The 19242-nt window shown below is 47.3% G+C and overlaps 1 protein-coding gene across 1 annotated transcript; it reads right to left on the bottom strand.

Annotated features, from left to right (window-relative positions):
- Nucleotides 1-299: 299 nt before the first annotated feature.
- On the bottom strand, nucleotides 300-18946 carry LOC128306632 (protein singed). The gene is made up of 6 exons (XM_053044198.1): nucleotides 18815-18946; nucleotides 4598-4937; nucleotides 3404-3660; nucleotides 3104-3267; nucleotides 2327-3033; nucleotides 300-2238 (listed from the first exon to the last, which is right to left on the bottom strand). Exons 2-6 carry the CDS (start codon nucleotides 4797-4799, stop codon nucleotides 2033-2035), a joined length of 1536 nt encoding a protein of 511 aa, XP_052900158.1. The 5' UTR covers nucleotides 4800-4937; nucleotides 18815-18946; the 3' UTR covers nucleotides 300-2032.
- Nucleotides 18947-19242: the final 296 nt, after the last annotated feature.

The raw sequence follows: 19242 nt of genomic DNA, 5'->3' as shown, positions 1-19242 counted from the left end.
CGAGGCCCTAGGCGACCGCCTACTCCGCCTACCGTTTGATCCGCCGCTGTCTCCACCAATCCAACTTGTTATGCTACCAATCCTCTTCAGGCCTTCAAAGGAGCATGATCAGCCACTGCTCAAAACATGAATGATTCTTTTCAGATTCGATTCATGGATTTGAATGATTCCTCGCTAAAGCGCAATATGAATGACTCTGAGTGAAGAAGACACCACCATTTCGGATATCGCACAACGGGAAGCTCACCGGCTATTCACATCCACATCTGCATAGAGCGTTGGTTATTGGTTTTGACTTGAGTTGTTGTTTTTTCTTCTTGTTTTATTGATTAATGATGATGTCTTAATTATTCTGTGTTACTGATCGCTCACCGTACTTTAGTTAATCCTTTCTCCTCTCGACAAATACACTCACGCACACCAAAATGTACTCATACACGCGCACATACAAACAACGCAGGCGCACGCGTGTGTGGACAGTGTGTGAGGGATACTTTTTCCTTGACTCGGGTTCTCTTGCAGCGAAGATGTCTTATTCTTTCCAACACTCTATCGCTGAAAGAATTCCAAAGCCCAGGCTCCCTATCTATTTGCCGCTGCGTCTTCCAGCACGTGCTATATGCCCACGTGGTATGTGCGCGCGCGCGTATGTGTGTGCGTACGTGTACGCTTATATCTGTGTGAGATGATAAAGTTGACGGATGGTATCGCGGTTGGTACATAGAAACACGTTTAGCAAAAAAAAAGTTTATCACTTCTCACACCTCTCGCACATCACACCCCTTTACTTCCAACCCACCGTTCATTAGTGGGGTTCCTCTAAACCCCTCCTTCATTCTACTGCACCCTTATTTGCTCGCCTGCTAGCTTTTCACAATTTTCACCTGATTGAAGCATTTGGGATCGTTTGCGGGTTTTCATTTTACTTTTCATATTTTGTTACTTGTCGCTCACGTTCATAACCCTCCTTTCCACGACAGCTGCAGTTTTGGGGTAATTATTAAATATATATAGAGTGTGTGTGTGTGTAAGTATATAATATATATATATAGCAATAGAAAGGGGGGGTATAAAAAAACTAAGTGTTCGTCCTTACCACCAGAGGATAATCTTTTCCTCCTAATATGTGGGAGTGTGTGTTTTTGTTTGTTTGTTTTGCTTCTCAAATAAATACAAATGTTTTGCTTACTTTCTCTCGCATTGCAACTTTTTTCAAAAACAAAAAAACATAAATGGAGATGCACACATACGCTGCCGCTGTATACAGATACAAAACGCAGGACGTAAAGCGTCCGTGTTGAAATACTAGGTTTCGAGCTGTTTACCTTAGCCGTTCTATGGGGGATTCAAATAAGATTCACAATCCCGTTTTTTTGCTGTATAGATTGCGCATATGTGTGCCATTCGACCTTCTTTTCCCTGACTGTTTGCAATTCATAACTCATACACGTATAATATACTACCTGGCTAAATGAGTGTAAGTGTGTATTATTTCGCAAGATGCATCATTTTTCGCATGCTGCGTGTCTCCGTGTATACTCCTCCCCATCCAACTATAGCGTATAAATGTGTTGGAATGCGTACATGCTGCATGTGTGAAACGTTAAGAGAGAGATTGAATTGCATTTTGACGTGATGCACACACACTCGCAAACACATACCCACATCCATACACATGACGGAATAAATATCGTAAATATTTTGCTTTTGCGTTTCTGTCCGAAAAAAAACTAAAGACCGACCAATGGCAGCTTGTCCTAAAACGGATCCTGCATGTCATCAAAGCCGCACACACATCCTTCGTCGTTTATGGGAAGATGGGGGATGGAAAAAAAAGCGTCAAAAGAAAAAAAAACCGAGAGCGTGCCGGTTACGTTGATGCCCGTTAATCCGACAGCTCGCCTATATCCTACTCGGACTGGAGTGGTATTGGACGAAACGGAACGCTTCTCCCTAACCACTCTCGCACCAGTATTGGGGAGGTCTGCTACACCTGCCTGCTGCTATAAACTATTAAGTTGCGTTTTCGTGCTTAGTATTCCCACTGGGTGGCAGTGTCGTAACCGGTGTCGACGAGCTTGAACGTGCCATTCTTGGTAGCGCCCAGGTAGCGGCCATCGCTCGAACGCAGACAGATGCGTGTTGGTTCGCGCAGTTCGATGAAAAAGCCATCACACGGTACATCGGAATCGGCCGCGATGCCCTCACCATCCACGCGCCAGTACTTGCCATTCTGACCTGCATCAGCGTGGAGATGAAGTGGAGATGAGAAAGAAAAAAACCGTTAATAAACTGCGCATTCGAGTTGCACACACTTTCTTCTTACCCTTGAAGTGGACGATACCCTTCTGAGCACGCTCGACCAGGATCGTTTCGTAGATGGCTTTGTTGCATTCGAGTTTGTTGCTGCCCGGGGCACGATAACCCACGAAACCCTGCTCGCACTTAAGCACCAGAATCGGCCGGTTGATCAGATAGAAGTAGAACTTGGTCGTCTCCTCAATCGCTTCCGCGGTCGCAAACAGATGGCCGGACCGTTTGGTCGCCAGCAGTTTGCCGTTGTTTGCGCGGAACGACACGGAACCATCGCCGTGCCATTCGAGCTCGAACAGTGCGTCAGCCGAGCGGCGGTTGCCGGTTGCCTGGATGCCACCACCGGTCGACAGACACCAGTAGCGGTCCTGCGTGGTGCGCAGTGCCCACCGGTGTGCGGACCAATCGAACTCGAGCTGGAACGTTTCGTTCTCGCCGATCTCGTCCTGGTTTGCCGTCACGTCCACGCCCTGCTTCACCGACACGTACTTGCTGTTCAGCGCGGCAATGAACGATGCCTGGGGCAGCGAGTCCTCCAGCGAGAACAGCTCGTCGCGCGTCACTGTCTGCGAGCGGGACTTCAGCACCGCCTTCGAGCCGATCGGCGACAGGTAGAGACCATGCCGATCACGCAACGCCAGATGTCCGCTGTGGTACTCGGCCGAGAACAGACAGTCGTCGGTGCACTTGTTCTCCAGCTTGCCGTTGGAGTTCAGATATCTAGCAAGAAGAAGACAGAACAGCGATTAATGTGGTGCTTGTTAGAGTTCTCTGAACGCGTTGAACTCACTTGTTATTGCACGTGTGCAGCGCGTAACGGCCGTCCTCGTCGGCGCGGAACTCCAGCGTGAACAGCGTATCCTCACCCCACGGAATGTTCGCGTCGACGTGGATTTCGTCCTGCGTGTCGGACAGATGGGCAAACCGCTTCCGACCAACGGAGCGCAAGTTAACCTGTGAGAAGATGACAATCAAATCAGTACGTCTCAGAGTTCAAGAATTCTCAGAATTCCCACATTTCTCAATATCTCCAGGATTCTCGGAATTTTCAGAACTCCTGGAGTTTTATGCAGTATACACCTTCACATACCTGCGGCCTAGCAGCCAGATGGACACTCCACAGCTCGCTCTTGCCCGGTGCCTTCGCCGTGCAGGTTAGCTTTTCCGGTGTGCCACCGAGGAAGTAACCGCGCTGCTCGTTCTTCAGCGCCCAACGGCCCGAGTTGTCATCGGTGATGCTGATCTGGAAGCGGCTGCCCGCATCGCGCTCCTCCGACTCGCACAGCACATTGCCGAACGTATCCACCGACAGGTAGCGGCCCAGGTGCGACTTTAGATAGATGATACCTGGAAGGTACGCGTTGAGAAGTGAGTCGCTTGATGAAGGTGAGCTGATGCCCCAAAACGAAGGAAAAAGAAAGCTCCCATTTTACAAACCACCCAACCCCCGGGTCTCTACCCTCCAATAAAACATGCGAAAGCTCTCGGCACATGGAGCATGAAGCTGATCACCGACACCACGCAGCAATCCGGCCACGGATAGTGCAGCCAACCGAATCGCGGATGGATGCGCAGACACACACAGAAAATGCGCGCGTCCAGTGCTAAAGAAGCGTGCCAATAAAGGAAAGCAAAACGCCCTGCCCAGGCACGCACCGGTGCACGCGATCTCGTCCAAAATGCTCAAGAAGGGGCGCGGATCTAGGACGTACCGATATAAAAATTCATCCACACAAGTGGCGGAAAGACGCCAGTGAAATAAAAATTAAAGCCTCCACTCACCCACTACGCACTTCCACTCGCATTAATTGGAGAAAATTCATGCACACGTACATATACGAGCGTACACGCATAAAAAACTCCCAAAAGGTGGTACTCAGCCAACGGTCTTTCGGAATCGAAATGACAGTAATTTATGGGAAAATGAAATCTGTATCTTTTGCCTGTATCTTCGTGCGTATTTGGAGGCTTCGGTAGGCAAGGTGGTAGACCTGGTTAGAGGACGCACACAAAATCAATCGACCATCGTATACAACTGCTAACGGGGGGTAACGAGCGGGTTTGGAGAAGCTCGCAGACTACTCCACCACGTCGTCTGCTGACACGCTTCAAAACTCCAACTCCTGGGTGGGGAAACAATCAAAACGTTCGCCAAACTCCCGACATATCTGTTTGGAGTTATTAATTATGATACAATTATGGACTCCCTCCCCCAAGGTGCGGGTGTTAGCAAGCCAGACGAAGCGAAAACTGAGACTTCCTTCCCGGTTAGCCCGATACTTACTATCGCCGGTGGTGGACGGTTCGAGCGTCCAGAGCTGCTTCTTCTTGAGGCTCGCACCGTTCGCGTTCAGCTTGTAGCCGAACGTTTCGGCCGTCATGTATTTGTACTGGCCATTGATCAGCCCGATCGTCCACCAGCCCTTCTGCTGGTTCTGTAGCAGGATGTCACCGTTTGTATTTATCTCGTAGCCGGAACCATTCATGGTGGCGACGGTCGGTTGGAGATACAGGGTGGCTGCCTTCGATGCTCAACAGAGCCTGCGTCACACGCAAAGAATCCGCAGATAGGAGCACGGAGCAGGAAAGAGGGCGCACAGTCACCGTTAAGGTGGTCCGAGGTTCTGAAAATGGAGTCGGAAATTGAAAAGAAATTGGAAACGGATCAGTAACACACGCATATGCACGGTGTATTGATAGGTTCTTTATTAGCGAAACATCCATTAGCTATTCGTTTGTTGCTGTGTGGGGCGTTGGGTGGATGAAGGTTGCGCTTCCTTCCGATGGGGACGTGTCCAAGCTTGTCACTCTGTTCTTGGAGTACAGAAACAATAGCCTTTCGTGCCCTTTTTCGAAATATCTCTTTCGGCCAGGGGTTCACCGGAGGTGTACCGGCATTATCATTCGTAATTCACTGCACGTTCACACTATTCACCCGGGGGCCTTGGCTGAGCAGATACACCACCCCAGCACCAATCTATCACATGATAAACCAAACGCCAACAACAGCGATTGCAGGTTCAGTAGCTGCAGTAGTTTGAATAATGAATTCCATCATAATGCCTTCCCACTGCACGAATGACTGCGGCGGTGCAGGACATTGCAGGATGGCGAACCATCATCAACCGGATATAAATGTCATCAATGCAACACAAGGTGCCTCTCCGCACTTCGCTAGTTGAGCCGTGAGTTGATTGGTGCTGGATTGGAGTTGAAGTTGCCGAATGTGAAATAACTTATAGCAGCACAACACACCTTCTAGTCACCTCTTGCAAACTGCTGCTGTACCGGGTTACACACAAACGACCCAAAGGTAACGTACGAACGACTTCAGCCTCGTGCGGACTTCACCTGCAGACTGTGGACGGTGCAAACCGTCAGACATGCCTGAGGCTCTCCAAGCAAGACACACAGCTTGACTCACAGTGTCCATCTCACTCTACTATTCCCCCCCCCTCCCTTCTCTCTCCCCCTCTCTCTCTTTCTCCCCCACACCTTCCTTCGTCTATTTCTTTTTGCTTTACTTCTACCTACCCGGAATCTGCTCGTTGCGCTTCGATTCGCGCACTGGCCGAGGAAACCGTTTACCGAGCACTGAGTCATACGGAACCCCGGGACCACGGGTGAGTGGTGTATCCACAACCTCCAAGGTGCTTGCTGCCCAAGAGGCACCAAACTTCATTCTTAACCCCTGTTGAGGGGTGATGCGATTAGCGAGTTGAATATCTTCCAGGCACCTCGTCCCCCACATGACCTTATCGTTTGCATATTTCGTACTGGCAGGATTCTCGACAAGGTCGACACCAACGAACCATGACCAACTGTACCAACATTGACGCAGCCTGATAACGATGGGCCTGATTCCTGCAGCTGTATCGCTTCGTCTTAAGGAAACAGAACTGATAAGGCATACTGGGCACTGGGTACAAGATTGTCTGGGCTGCTCAAAACGGAAGATGCGTACGCTTCAGACGCAATCTTATATTTATAGACGTTCCATGGTTTTTGCATTTCGGAGTTCCAGTAAAAAACTTCTTGACATACTTCCGAGCAATCAGTAACCCCCGCCAGAGATACATTCCGCATCGATACAGGATGTGTCACGTACAGTCGAACAGCATGTCAGCCAACCATGGGCGAGTGTCTTCCCAGTGTCGTCTTGGGGTCCGTTTTCAGAATGTTAATGCAGCGTCGTAGCTACCAACGGCTTCCCAATCCGTGAGTCACCTCCCGAACCTCACCAAACGGTCGAATGCGCATCCGGTAGGACTTCCCGAGGCTCGTGTCATTCTGCGACAATGCGGGCCGTTGAGCACCCCGCCGCACCGGGATGGCGACAAAGCGAGGGTGAAAAAGATAAAGAATGACTTTTTGAAAGTAAAACGAACGTAGGAAAACCAAACACACAGAAGAAGACACAAAAAACCCCTGGGCGGACGGAGTGGAATAAAACCGACAACAAAAAGAGACCATAGCGACTCTCAAGGTCAAGAGCAGATGAATATTTTTATTTATACACACACACATACAAAAAGAAACCCTTATCACCCCCATGTGCATACATCATGTGCGTTTTCCTTTTGTTTTTCTCTCTCGCTTTTTGTGTGTTATTTTTCAAATCCTCCTATGGTTTCGTGCGAGACGCGTGTTGTGTTCCAATTTACAAACGCAACCTTCTTTTTTTTCTATTTTGCTGCAGTACCGGAACAAACGAAATGCAAAGAATGCAGAAGAGCACTCTACTGTCTGGCGGGCGAGTGGAGCGCTGCGTGTGGAAAAGCTAACGGAACCGCGCTACCTCACAAAACCTCCCCCTTTCGCCCTCCCTTCACGTGGAGAGGTGGGGAGTGGGGAAGGGGGGTGGAGTGGTCTTTGTCTTGGCTGACGCGGACCCACACAGTGAAAGCGGACCCGGGAGTGCAGCCTCTGCCTGATGCTCTTGGAAAATCGCAAGAAAAACGTCGCGACCAACCCCCCCAACGGCACAGCACGGGTCTTCTCCAAGTGCGTTAAGAAAACCGATCGCAATCTTTCGCCCAATCATTCCCATCTTTTGCGCTGCGAATCATTTTTCGCGATCTCGACGCACATGTGTTCCGCTGCCCGGAGGGAGGGGGGTAGGGGTTTGCTTTTTGTTGTTTTCGTTTTACCAACCCTTGTTGTTTCCTTCTCATCTTGCTATCTCGCTTTCTTTGTTTCATCTCCATCTACGGATCTTCTTAACGACTTTCTTTTTCCCTTTCACCCTCTTGTTTTCTTGGCGTTTTTTTTTCTTCCATGGTTTTATTTACCTCTCCCCCTTTGCCACATACTAACGGACGGTTGCACATTTTTATTTTTATGCTTTTCCCCTCTCCTCCTCATTACCAACTCCCACCCTTCTCCCTGCGTTTTCAAACGATAGGCTATGGGTGGCTTCTCAAGATGCAGGCGGCGATGGTTATGGCAAAACAAAACCAGCACGGGCACACATTGATGCATTCATCATCCATCACCCCAACAACCTCCTCTCCCTTTACCCCACCGCGAATGGTGATGGAAACAAAACAGCAAATTAAATTAAATATTATAGCAGGAAAAACACATCCACCCAAAAAAACAAACCGATTCTGCCAAATGTGTGCGTTGTGGCACAAAAGGGAAAATTGAACAACGCCACGGTGGAAAACGCGACGTTCAGCAATTACGCTGCAACGGCGGGAAGAAAAGGGCTAAATAAAATGCATAAACAAATTCGGCCAATCGAGTACAGCACACTTGCAGCTAATTGACTCCACCTAGCCGGTGAACTAATGAACAGCTCATTACGGTGCCCGCGAGTGCGATAAACAATTGGTAAGGAAGGCGATTGGCACGAAAAGCAAGAAAAGCAGACCCCGCAAAATGGAAGCAACACATGCTCAACGCGCGGCTCTGTCTCTTCGCCTCATCGCACGGGTTTTTTGCCCTCAATAATGCCGCGCAGCGTACACGAAATCTGCGATCAATATTTGCACCGCACAGATAGCCTTAACACCGAGCGCAACATCCCGGGACCACTGTGGACCAACAACCATACAGTGCAGCAACAATAGATCATAAATCTGGCCCCGGGGTTCGGGGGACCACGAAGACCAAACAAAGGAAAAACAAGCGGTAGAAAGGTTTCGCTGGTGTAGCATACATACAGGCGTTTCAATTAATCTCCGACCTCTCGAAACGATCACGGGCGAGAAGTACGAATGGGGTTGCGGAAGATGGGTAGGAAAGGAGGGAGTGGGGGAGGAGAGTGGAGAGGGTTTAGTGTGTAATAAACTACAAAGTTAATGTACCACTACCGTTTCACCACTACGAGCGATATGCCACCATGTAAAGGAATTCATTTTTCTTTAACTGTCCAAATGGGGGGGGGGGGATGTCTTTTCCCTTACTAATCTACCATTTTGGTGTTTGTGTGGTGAGGAATTTTCACATCTCAAAATTTGTTTCAAATTTGTTTTAATGTTGCTTCAAAATAAAATTATCAATTATTATTTAAACCTAATTAATCGCCTAAATGTAGGCAATATTACAGTTTTAGTTTAAAATACACGTTAGATTTGTTTATAGCTTGTTTTTATATGGTTTTATATTTAAAACACCTTTAAGCAATCTTTTTCGTCTCTAAAAAATCGTTCTAACAAATCTTCCTATTGATTACTTATTTTAAACCGCCTAGATGTAGGCAAACCACATAACTTAACTAGCTTAAAAGCAATTGTTGCGTGTTTTACAGCAAAAAATAGGATTTTACAATAAAATTAGACATAGTTTTTTGTATAATACAAAAAAAGAAAGGAAGCAAATTGTGTTGGGTTGATTCCACCGCAATTGTACTTCACAGCAACTTCAGTACCGATCGGAATAGATGCATCGGAAGAAGCAAAACCTCAGCCGTTGAGACACTTAAACACGTTGGAGGATTTCCACCTTACCGTCGCGTGTTTGTTCCTCCTCATTTTCTTTTCTTCCCACTCCTTCTCCCCCCCCCCTCTCCACCCCCCTTTCCTTCCACCAAATGGGATGTGTCTCGTTCGCCATCAATCATTAGAGCGGCCGCTTATAAAGGACCATTCGGGCGCGCAAATGGCCTCTTTTTTTCTATCCCCTCCTCTTCGCACCTTGCGCCACCCTGGTCCACCACCGCGGTACTCGCGCTTTCTTCTTCCTTTTTTTTCGGGCAGTGTGATTATTTATTTACACTTAATTTTCCACTCGCCTGGTACCAATATGCTTGGGGCACCGGTGCCGTTGCCTAATTAGATGTAACTGTAACGGAGGCTTTCGCTTCGGGGGCAAGCCGCATAAAGAAGGAATGGACAGGAGAGAAGTTAAAAAAGCACGCACACACACACACTTCTCGCGGAATAACCTGTGCGCTCCTCGGTCGGCCGGTCCGGGCTAAGACCGAACCGAAAGTAGAAAACATTGGAAAATCCCTGCCAATTCGGCTCTTTTTCACCGGTTCGCCGCCATAGGCCCCAACCGGAGTGTGTGTGTGTGTACAGTTGCGCGGTTAAAAAACGGGATATATATTTCGTTTTGCTTCTTTTTTTTCATTCGCGAAACGGTACCACACACACCCCTACCCCCCCGAAATTGTGTACTTCCAAATCACAAGCACACACACACACAGAGGGGCGCGCGCGCACATGCACCATTACACCTTCCCAATCACACACCTATTGCTTTTAGTTACACAAAAAAATATAAATAAAATATAGCCCTCCCAACTGCACCACTTCCGCTTCCGAAACTCCAACAAAAAAATAACTCCTGTCCAAGGATGGTTAGGGGTGGGTGGACTAGTGGAGGGGTGGGGTGAAGTGGGGGGGGGGGTACATTTTTATGGTTATTATAATTTTCCACTGCATTTGCCTGCGCGATTGGTACAGTGGAGGGCATCTGCATCTTCCACCCTTTCTGCCTAACCCTGCGAAGGGAGAGAGGGATGAATGGGCGAGTGAGACTGTATGTGTGTGTGTGTGTGGAAAGGGTCCAATTGGCCAATTTGTGCGAGTAACGGGAGTGGAAAATGGAGCAAGCAAACGTGCTTGGTATTTTTTTTTGTGTACTCGCCAGAAAAGCGGTAAAGATTTCTCGATCGAAATCTGTAAAATTGCAGATTAAGCTTAAGATTTTCTGGTATATTTATGGTCATCTCTCGCTGTAAACAGCAGCAACGTAGCAAATGTAGCACTTAAAGGGTACATTTCCCCGTTCCGAAACGAAATTGCACCACGCCAAAACAGGGAGAAAGCGCACTCGTCGCTTATGGATGTTATAAATATAAATCCATGCTATTTTTTGCCTCCCCGTTACGGTAGCGAAACGATGAATGAAAGATAAATTGCATGCAGCTCATTCGGCTGGAGTTTTATGGGTCTGAACCATGCTCCGAAACCTTAAAATAGAATGAATCATCGTACTGTGGTGTACTGTGAAACGGAAACATAACTGCAATGAATGTGAAGCGTCAAACCCGGGCACTGATGACTCACCGCTGGCACGATGGGATTTTACATGGCTTACATGGCAGGGGGAAAACAAATCACCATCAAAGCAAAAGGGACGTCCACGCACAACGCCGTTCTCAAACATCAACCGACAAAATGTCGCCGACTGCTCCAGAGTGCATCCATTAGAGTCGCTGAAGGGGACGACCCTGAAAACGGAATGCACACACTGCACAACACTAAACCATCTGCACCACACATTGTTGTTCTATTTTCGTACACCGGAGGGATATTCCCGACCGTCCATCAAGTGTTGTATCAATCTCCTGAGTCCTGGAGTCCTGAGTGGAAAATACAGAGTCTGAGGGTTTTTTTCTTCCTTAAAACCAGATGTAAATTAAACACATTTAAACAGAGAGAAACATTCTCATGTTTTGATAAATTATGCTATACCTACTCAAGATTTCACACATTTAAAGAAAGAATTCTATTTAGTCTTGCAAAAATTTGGAATTTCCCTTGCTGCTTTGCGTTCCCAGGGGGAGGATGATTTCGTACATCGCGTTCCCGGTCTCTAACACGACAGAATCGTTTACCTGGCAGGATCGGTTCCTTTGCCGGTTGCTAGGATACACCGGACAACGTACAGGACGCGTTGACATGGCAATAGAGAAATCCTGCTCTCATGTTCTTCCTTTTTACTCTCTTTCACCATCATCTGGATGGTTTTCAACACACGTTTGCGCAGTGGACGGATTTACGCGCTAGAGCAGAGAACAGCAATAGAACAAAGTGAATATGTTGTACTGCCTTGCGTTCCAGGGTTCAGGGTGCGGCCAGAATATAAAGCGGATATTAGAATACGAATTAGACACACCAAGGGCGGGATTTCCCTAGCGCCACACGGGGCGTTGTCCTTGTCGCCTTTAGAAGACCAGAAGTTTGTCAGAACGCCAACAAGAAACAACCTCAACATCTCTTTTCGCCTTTTCTTTCCATTGCTGGCGCTGCGAAGGTAAAACACATCCGGCGGTGATATGCAAGCGGAGCGGATGAGCATACGTACCGCAGATGATGGCGGATTGTTCGCCGGGGAATTTCGGGAACGTTTCTAAAAATAAGCATATTTAATGATGGGCAAAGTTCAATAGCCGCAAACCTTCCCGTATTCCGCACTGGTGGTGCGCGCTCGAAGCCTTTCAACCTTTTACGGCGTTACACATCTTGCTCCCACGCGTACAAGATGCATCCAGCATTCGGTGGAGATGCAAGAGTTGTTTTGTTTTCTTTTTGTTATAACCTCCACATCCTCCCAGAGAACACATCTCCCGATACGGCGAGATGTGGGGAGTTGCCTACGGATAGTGGTCGATCGATTAAACGCTTCATTTTGTTTTCCCCGGGGTCGTTTAACCCTCCTTGGTGTTTGTTTCGATGCTTTCCCCCGCTGGATTGTACCGAGCTCGTACTCCATACTCACGGGGAGAGGGAACTGTCAGTAGTAGACATATTAGTATACTTTTAGTAAACAATTTAAAATATAAGTTTGAAATTTTGCATCTAGCTCAAGCAACGCAATACCGAGTGCTTTGAGGCGTATGAGGCGATCTGCGCGCTGGGAAATGGACGAAACCATCCAGACAAGTACCGTTTCTGAAGTGACGTTAGCGAAGAGGCCCCCACAGCAGATGACGGATCTCGCACCGTCATTCGTGATGAGTGCTGGAGCGAAGAAGAGATGGAAAAGCACACGCAATCGCGCATACTGCTTGAGAACAAATGAAGGGAAAGGGGGGAATAACTGTTCCGGAGCGCAATTGCTTGAGGCTGTGTTTGTGTTACGCTTCTGCGATTATGCTTCAGGGCACGATCGTGGAGGATGGGGTTATCCGTTTCTCTCCGTGCTCGGTGCCACAGTGCATTGCCCGGATCCGCAGACGGGGTTCAGCTTCAACGTGCGGGTCTTCCGCATTGACCATGACCATGGTAGAGAGTACGCGTCTGTCTCACGATGCGTGTGTTGTGCATGTGCGTTTCTCTCGGAAAGCCATTGTTATGCTGCTCAAACACGCTGATTATTATCACACGCACACAAGATTTAGAGGGTGGTAAGAGAAAGAGAGAGATAGGCACACTTTTACCAGCCCGAAACGAAGCGAATCATCGCGAGAGCACTCAACCCAAGCGTCTAAACGTGCCTCGTGTTAACGAGTGCCCGCTCGAGCACCCGCTAGTAGTTGACACAATGCAGCGCAGTGCACTAACGAGATGAGATTGGAGGATTAAAAATTGCAATATATGCATGACCAAATTGCTAGCTTCTTCACCATTTCCCCTTAAACAACAAGATCCACTCAATGTGATATTCTTCGGTGGGTTTGTGTGTGTGTTTGCTCCACAATAGGACAGCCAACTTCCCTTGCGCACAATGGTGGAAGACCTCTGGCAGGCAGCATGGCATGTGTGCCGAACGCAACACCGCCGCATACTTCACCTGCGAGCGGAGGTGCTTTCTCCATCCCAAAGCAAAACCGCATCCGCCGTCTGGGTGCATTGGTGCATGGTCCATGTGCATTGCGTGTATACCTTTAATAATCACCCAGGTGATGAATGGAGAGAGCCCTGCGGGCGGGGTGGTATGAAATTGGTCTGACTGCGAGACAACCCACCAGGTAGTTAAGCAGCTCCAAAGCTACTTAATCAAGACCCTAAATATACCGATGAGAGGGAAAGGATGCAGGTGGGCGAAACCGGTGGTGGCGCACAAGGGGAAAGAAAATTGAAAGAAAAACATGAATAAAGCACCCATCCAGCTCTCCCACCTGCTTGTACGGTGGGGCGAGGTGAATATCTCATCCAAAAGCAAGTCCCTCCCGCTTCCATCGCCATCTAACCGCATTCAAAATCCATCATCATTCCATCCATCATCTGATCTGGAGCTGGGGAACAGGTAACTTTCCAATCTTCTACACATCTAAGCTCCGGTTTACGCATAGGTAAAGAAGAGAAAGCCAGGAGAGATAGAGAGGAGATGCAGTCGATTGGGATGTTGGGGCTATGGAAACCAGTAGCGAAATAAGTGAGGTTAGATTACGTTACGCCACACCAGCAGCAGCTAATTACGGGACAGGCGGCAGATCAATGCCGAACTCCCCAACCAGGGCGCCATCTGGTGTCATCGGGCTCTCCGGGAGTTTCGTCCGACACATTCTGAGCACTCACCAGATCAGCTCTGGATGCCGTTGGAATTCCTGGGTTGGAATTTCTTATCCATCACGAGCTGTCAAAGGTGGGATCGCGTGATGCATGCGACACGCTGCCAACGGGTGCCATTAGACGAGACTTGTGCGCCAGCCTCATCCTGCGAATATCAAACCCCCGGTGTGACTGTATGGAAACATTTGCGACAAGATTTTAAAATAACCGGGCCGTTATAAGGATCTTTCCCTTTTCTCGGTAATTCCTAACGATCCGTAACCGATCGACGAGTTTCCAGCGATCGAGCGATGGTGCTTAACACGCAGTACGCAACCTAAACCGGATATCCCGGGGTTGTTGCTTCGAATTGAAAATACATATTAATTCACGGCAGCGAGCAACACAGCGACAGCCGGACGGTGGTGAAGGTACGCATTGCGGGGAGAGAACCCGATGGACAATGTTTATGGCATCCATGGCAAACAAAAACCACAAACCGGCACCTTTGCCGGTGCACACACAAAAAAAAACTAACCGTTGATACAAATGCCCCCCCGGAACAGAGGAAACAGATCGAGCAGCGTATAAATAAACTCCAAAAATACACACATACATCTGCACCCCGCAAGGGGTGAAACCACAAGAAAAAAGGAATGGATTGAACAGAAAATGCTTGCAAGAAAGCGCAAGAAAACCGGAACAACCGGAGTTACAAACAGCGAAACAAGCGAAATAGACATCGAATACCGAAAATACAAATTGACACAATAAAAAAAAAACAACAACAACCTCAAAGTCGATGACATCGGGCACACTCTGTCAAATAATAAAAAAAATTGAGACGGAGCACACGCAGGCTATAACAAAAAACCACACACAAAATGAAAGCAACATAAGAAAACGAGCCCTACGGTTGGAATGGGGTGTTTTTTTCGAAAGTCTTGAATATCGTGGACACCGTGGTGAGGTCCCACAACTGTCAACTAATTCAAAACCCAGACGTTGGGACGGGGTAGATATCAAATGGTACAATATGCTGTTTTTTATTGTGCTTTCAGATAAAAACCCCAACAGAACTCGTAGGATACTCGGGTTTATGACACGCTCGCCGAATATTTTGGCACCCCAATGACAGTAATGGTTTGAAACGTTGAAAACTTGCATCGGATTGTGGCTATTATAACGCGAAAATTCTAAAACATGTGCTCTGCCAACTCCCGACCATGAGCACAAGACCTCCAAAGCGCATTCTCTTTGCACGATTGCACACCGAACCTCCGAAGTGTCTTGCGAGCTCTCAGGTATTGGATGGTGGAAAAGAACGTTGGGTTTTTTTTTCGGCGCTATATAATTGGGTAGCCGAAGGAAGGCACTGATCGTCATCATCAGCCGCATGCTTGGTGAGATGTTGGCTGGAAGCCTTTCCGATATACCGGTGCGGATTGGAAATACCAGCACCATGCATAATTATCCTTTTTTATGGCCTGAAGAAGAGGAACATCTTCTAGCAATTCGGACAGAGTTGCAGAAGGTATCTCCATTAAGGTGACTCGTGGTACCTTGAGGGTGGCGGAAGATGTAGAGAAAACGCTGGCAAGATCTGAAGAATCTTCATTTTTAACGTACTCAAACATGTTCTGGAAATTCCATGAATTTGTTGTCAATTTTAATCAAGAGTCTTTCATATGACTTCATGCATTTGAATCAGATTGAGAATTGACTAACAATTGAGATTTGACGTAATGAACGTAACATTTGCGATCGTGTCAATATGCACTAACTGACATTAGAGGCTCTTTTGAACTCTTCTTACTGTAAACTGTAGCTTTTTAAGTTGCACCATGACAAGGAAGCAATAAACACACCTGTCAATGCTCGCTGATTGGCCGTCTCAGATGACAGGAACTATTATTTCAGCGGAACTCGCGGTAATCAAACCCGATCAAACATTATGCTTTTCTAGCAAAACATTATTGGAAGGAAATTGACATCAATCAACCTATCCGTTTTCCACCGCTTCTCAGGATGTCCCTCCGTTCCAAGCTAACCCCCATTGCTAGCGTCATCTTGCGGCTATGCAGACGAAGTGCGCAACAGTGCCCGGACGCTATCACCCATGACAGTGGTGATGCGCGGATCAATGTGCTAATGGTTCGTGAAAATGTTTCCGCCATCCGAAAATCCATCCGGCATTTCGCATGCCGTCCCGACTTTGGTTTTGTTCTTCGTTCTTCGTCCGGTCCACTTTTATGGTGCTTGTTTTTATGTTACTTTTTTTTTTTTTCTGCACTTCTTCACATCGCATTTTTTCGAACCAAAAAACCCAATTAGTGAGCAGCACCGCCGGTTCGATCCGTTGGTGGTTGTTGTTGTTGTGTACGATGCAAATAATGCTTCTTCTCACAATTGGCAGAAAATCTTTTACGGCAGCGCCTTATTATACCCCGGCCACCGCTGCCAACATCTTCGCCTTCTTAATGAGCGGGCGCAGGCGCGCTTTTGCGAAACATAGAAAAACATGTTTCGCTTATCGGCCTGGCGCATTTGTTTGCCCTTTTTCCACCCCCCCGCCAGGCCGTATTATTTTGCTGCTGCGGCAACTTTCTGCTCCCGTTTGTACGCCAGTCGGTGTAACAGCCTTTTTTTAATCTGGAATTGGAGTGGATGCAGACCATAAAAGAGAAATGGAAAGAGTTGAAGAAACATAAAAAACACACATATATATATACACAAACACGAGAAGAAGCATGTTTGGTAGCGTGTGTGTTGTTTTCCTTTTACTTCCATCAACAGGATCTGCAAGAGAAATCCCCCGAAGCGGTAGATAGGACGATAGGAGCTTAAAACTTGCCACGTGTTCTTCTAGCACGTGGTCAAAATCACATAATTGCGTAATATTTTTTGTAGACAGAAAATCACACACTGCTTGTGTAAAACTTTATATACTCTTGATAGCAAGTTGCTGGAATGCACCACATTCCAGCATCCCGCGAACAGTACGTCCAGACCTGATTCTCCAAAAAAGGTGAGCGGGCCTTGCTTACGATAAAAACCCGCTGCGAATAAGCGAAGAACCAGGCACGGTGAAGAATAATTAGCGAACGAAACGTAGCATCTAATGCAGAACAGAACGATTACAAGAAACACTGCAATTCTGGCACCTTCAGCATCTGCTAAGGTGTTCCGCGGTGAAAGATGAGCGCAGTTGCAGTTGAGAAGCAGCACAAACAAACAGGTGCAATGACAGCTAAACGTCATCGGGTTTCTCGTCTCGTCTCGTCTCGTTAATCTACGCCCTGGGCGCATAAATCATCTCCATCGCGCAGCAGAAATTAAACGATAGCGCTCATCGGGATGATGATTCGTTCGCGATCGTAAAGTTTCGGAGCGATCCGTTCCGATCGGTGAAGTGGTGCGTGGTGCACTCATGCTTTGTTTCTCTCACACGGCACAGGTAAACAGAGCGAAAGGGGAACACTGGGTTTCTTCTTCTTCTTTGTGCGTTTGTTTGTGTGTCGTTTTTTTTTTTAATGCACACCACCACTCCACATACGCACAAGAAGAAGCACAACGGGAAAACAAAACAGTGCCGTTCGTGGGCTCCTTAATTGTACCGGTAAGAACGATCCACCTAAGAGTTCTCCTATTAGTGTTTCCTTTACATTATTATAAATAGCAAACAAATAAACCAAAAAAAAAACTACATCCAAAGTGCAAATTATTACATCAAACTTGATTGTACAGTCGGTTTCTTCGCGTTTACTATTTAGATAGTTTTTTTTTATTCTTCGTGTTTCATGTGCAATGCTTCCTACCGGGGAACGTTTCCTTTAGCGTTCGTTACGCTTTGTGCCACGGATATGCGCAGAGACCACGAGGGTATCACAAAAAGGTTCGTTGCACGCGTTTTCCCTTTGCGCAGTCACGGTGCCATACCCACTTCCATTCTGCTTCTTTTATCGCCTTTTCCGATTCCTTGCTCCCTTGCAACCCTATTGTACTCCACACCCCTTTGCCCCTGTCTGGGAGAGCTAATGCTGCCGAGTGTTCTTTAGCCCATCGGGTGAAACAACCTTTCGCAAACTATTCCTGGTAATTCCCTTTTTGTTCGGTTAATCAAATAACAATCTAGCACGGAATCACCACCGGTGCTACTCAATGGTGGATGTGGATGCGGACAAAGAAAAACGAACCTGAGACGCATAAGCACCTTTCATAACAACCATCCAAGCAGTCAAAGACCTTATCCGTACTCCTTTTTTTTCTAGAGAGGTTGTAGAGGTGGCAGTTCTAGGTGTAGCAGCAATAAAAAGGATTTATAGCAAGCATATATCAGGGTGGAGTCTTTATAGCTGCAAGACCTCTGAGGATCTGTCTGCATTTCGATAAGATACAAACGGGGGTAACGAAACATAACTAAAATTGGTTCAAAATGGGTGATAACTAAACATTTGCGAGCAGGGAGATGCAACGTGAAAAATATTTATTTTCCCTCAAAACAGGACGCGAGTGTCAGAAAGGGGATGAGAACTGAAAAGGAATAAGCATAACACACCCACACAATGACGCCCTCTGCAGTTCAGCAGAGGGGTTTGTGACACTAACACGTACAAACAAACACACCTACTTTAGGGATTTCCCTACAAAAAAAAACACACATGCGCACAGAATGAAGTCATCCAGGATGAGATAGAGGCACAGACAGAAAAAGGACTCCTGCCGGTCTGATACCGGCCGGTAACTTCGAAAAACTCTACGGCGCGCGTTGGAAGTTATTTGGAGATGAAGATGAAACAGGAAAAGAAAATTAGGATCTAATATATGCCTACCGCGATGGATGCGATGCGTTTGTGTTGTTGGGCAGGATACGGTAGTTGTTTGTGGACGTAGAGTAGCAGTGGTATAATCAGCAGGTAGAGGTAGTACAGATAGTTGCTAGTAGTCTGGCTGTGGCAGTGACGGTTTCCTGGGTCGGTTGATTACAACGCTTTTCTCACACAACTCGCACGTAATCGCACACTTCTAGCTTGTTTTCTTTCGTTTTACTGCTGCTTCTGCCTATATGTTTACCGCGGAACAGAGCACGATCTTTGGCATAAGGACACAACGCTGTATCGATGCACACAGATTTTGACTGGTTTGATTGAATTTAGGGACACACCGGACACACCACCACGGAACGGAACGGAAAGCGCGTGTACGCGTGCTGTTAAACACTGTTTGCTACTCGAGACTCGAGAGTTTCTTCACCAGCTTT

This window comes from Anopheles moucheti, chromosome X (assembly GCF_943734755.1).
Source record: "Anopheles moucheti chromosome X, idAnoMoucSN_F20_07, whole genome shotgun sequence".
Lineage (NCBI taxonomy): Eukaryota > Metazoa > Arthropoda > Insecta > Diptera > Culicidae > Anopheles > Anopheles moucheti.
Note: the sequence above shows the minus strand (reverse complement) of the source record. Positions and strands in the feature narration are given on the sequence as shown.

Bases quoted from the DNA above. Each gene is read 5' to 3' on its own strand.
- LOC128306632 (XM_053044198.1), bottom strand. From the start codon at position 4,799: ATGAATGGTTCCGGCTACGAGATAAATACAAACGGTGACATCCTGCTA. The intron at 3,268-3,403 runs GTATGTGAAGGT...ATCTTCTCACAG, and splicing joins ATCTGGCTGCTAGGCCGCAG to GTTAACTTGCGCTCCGTTGG. The intron at 3,034-3,103 runs GTGAGTTCAACG...TCTTCTTGCTAG, and splicing joins CTGCACACGTGCAATAACAA to ATATCTGAACTCCAACGGCA.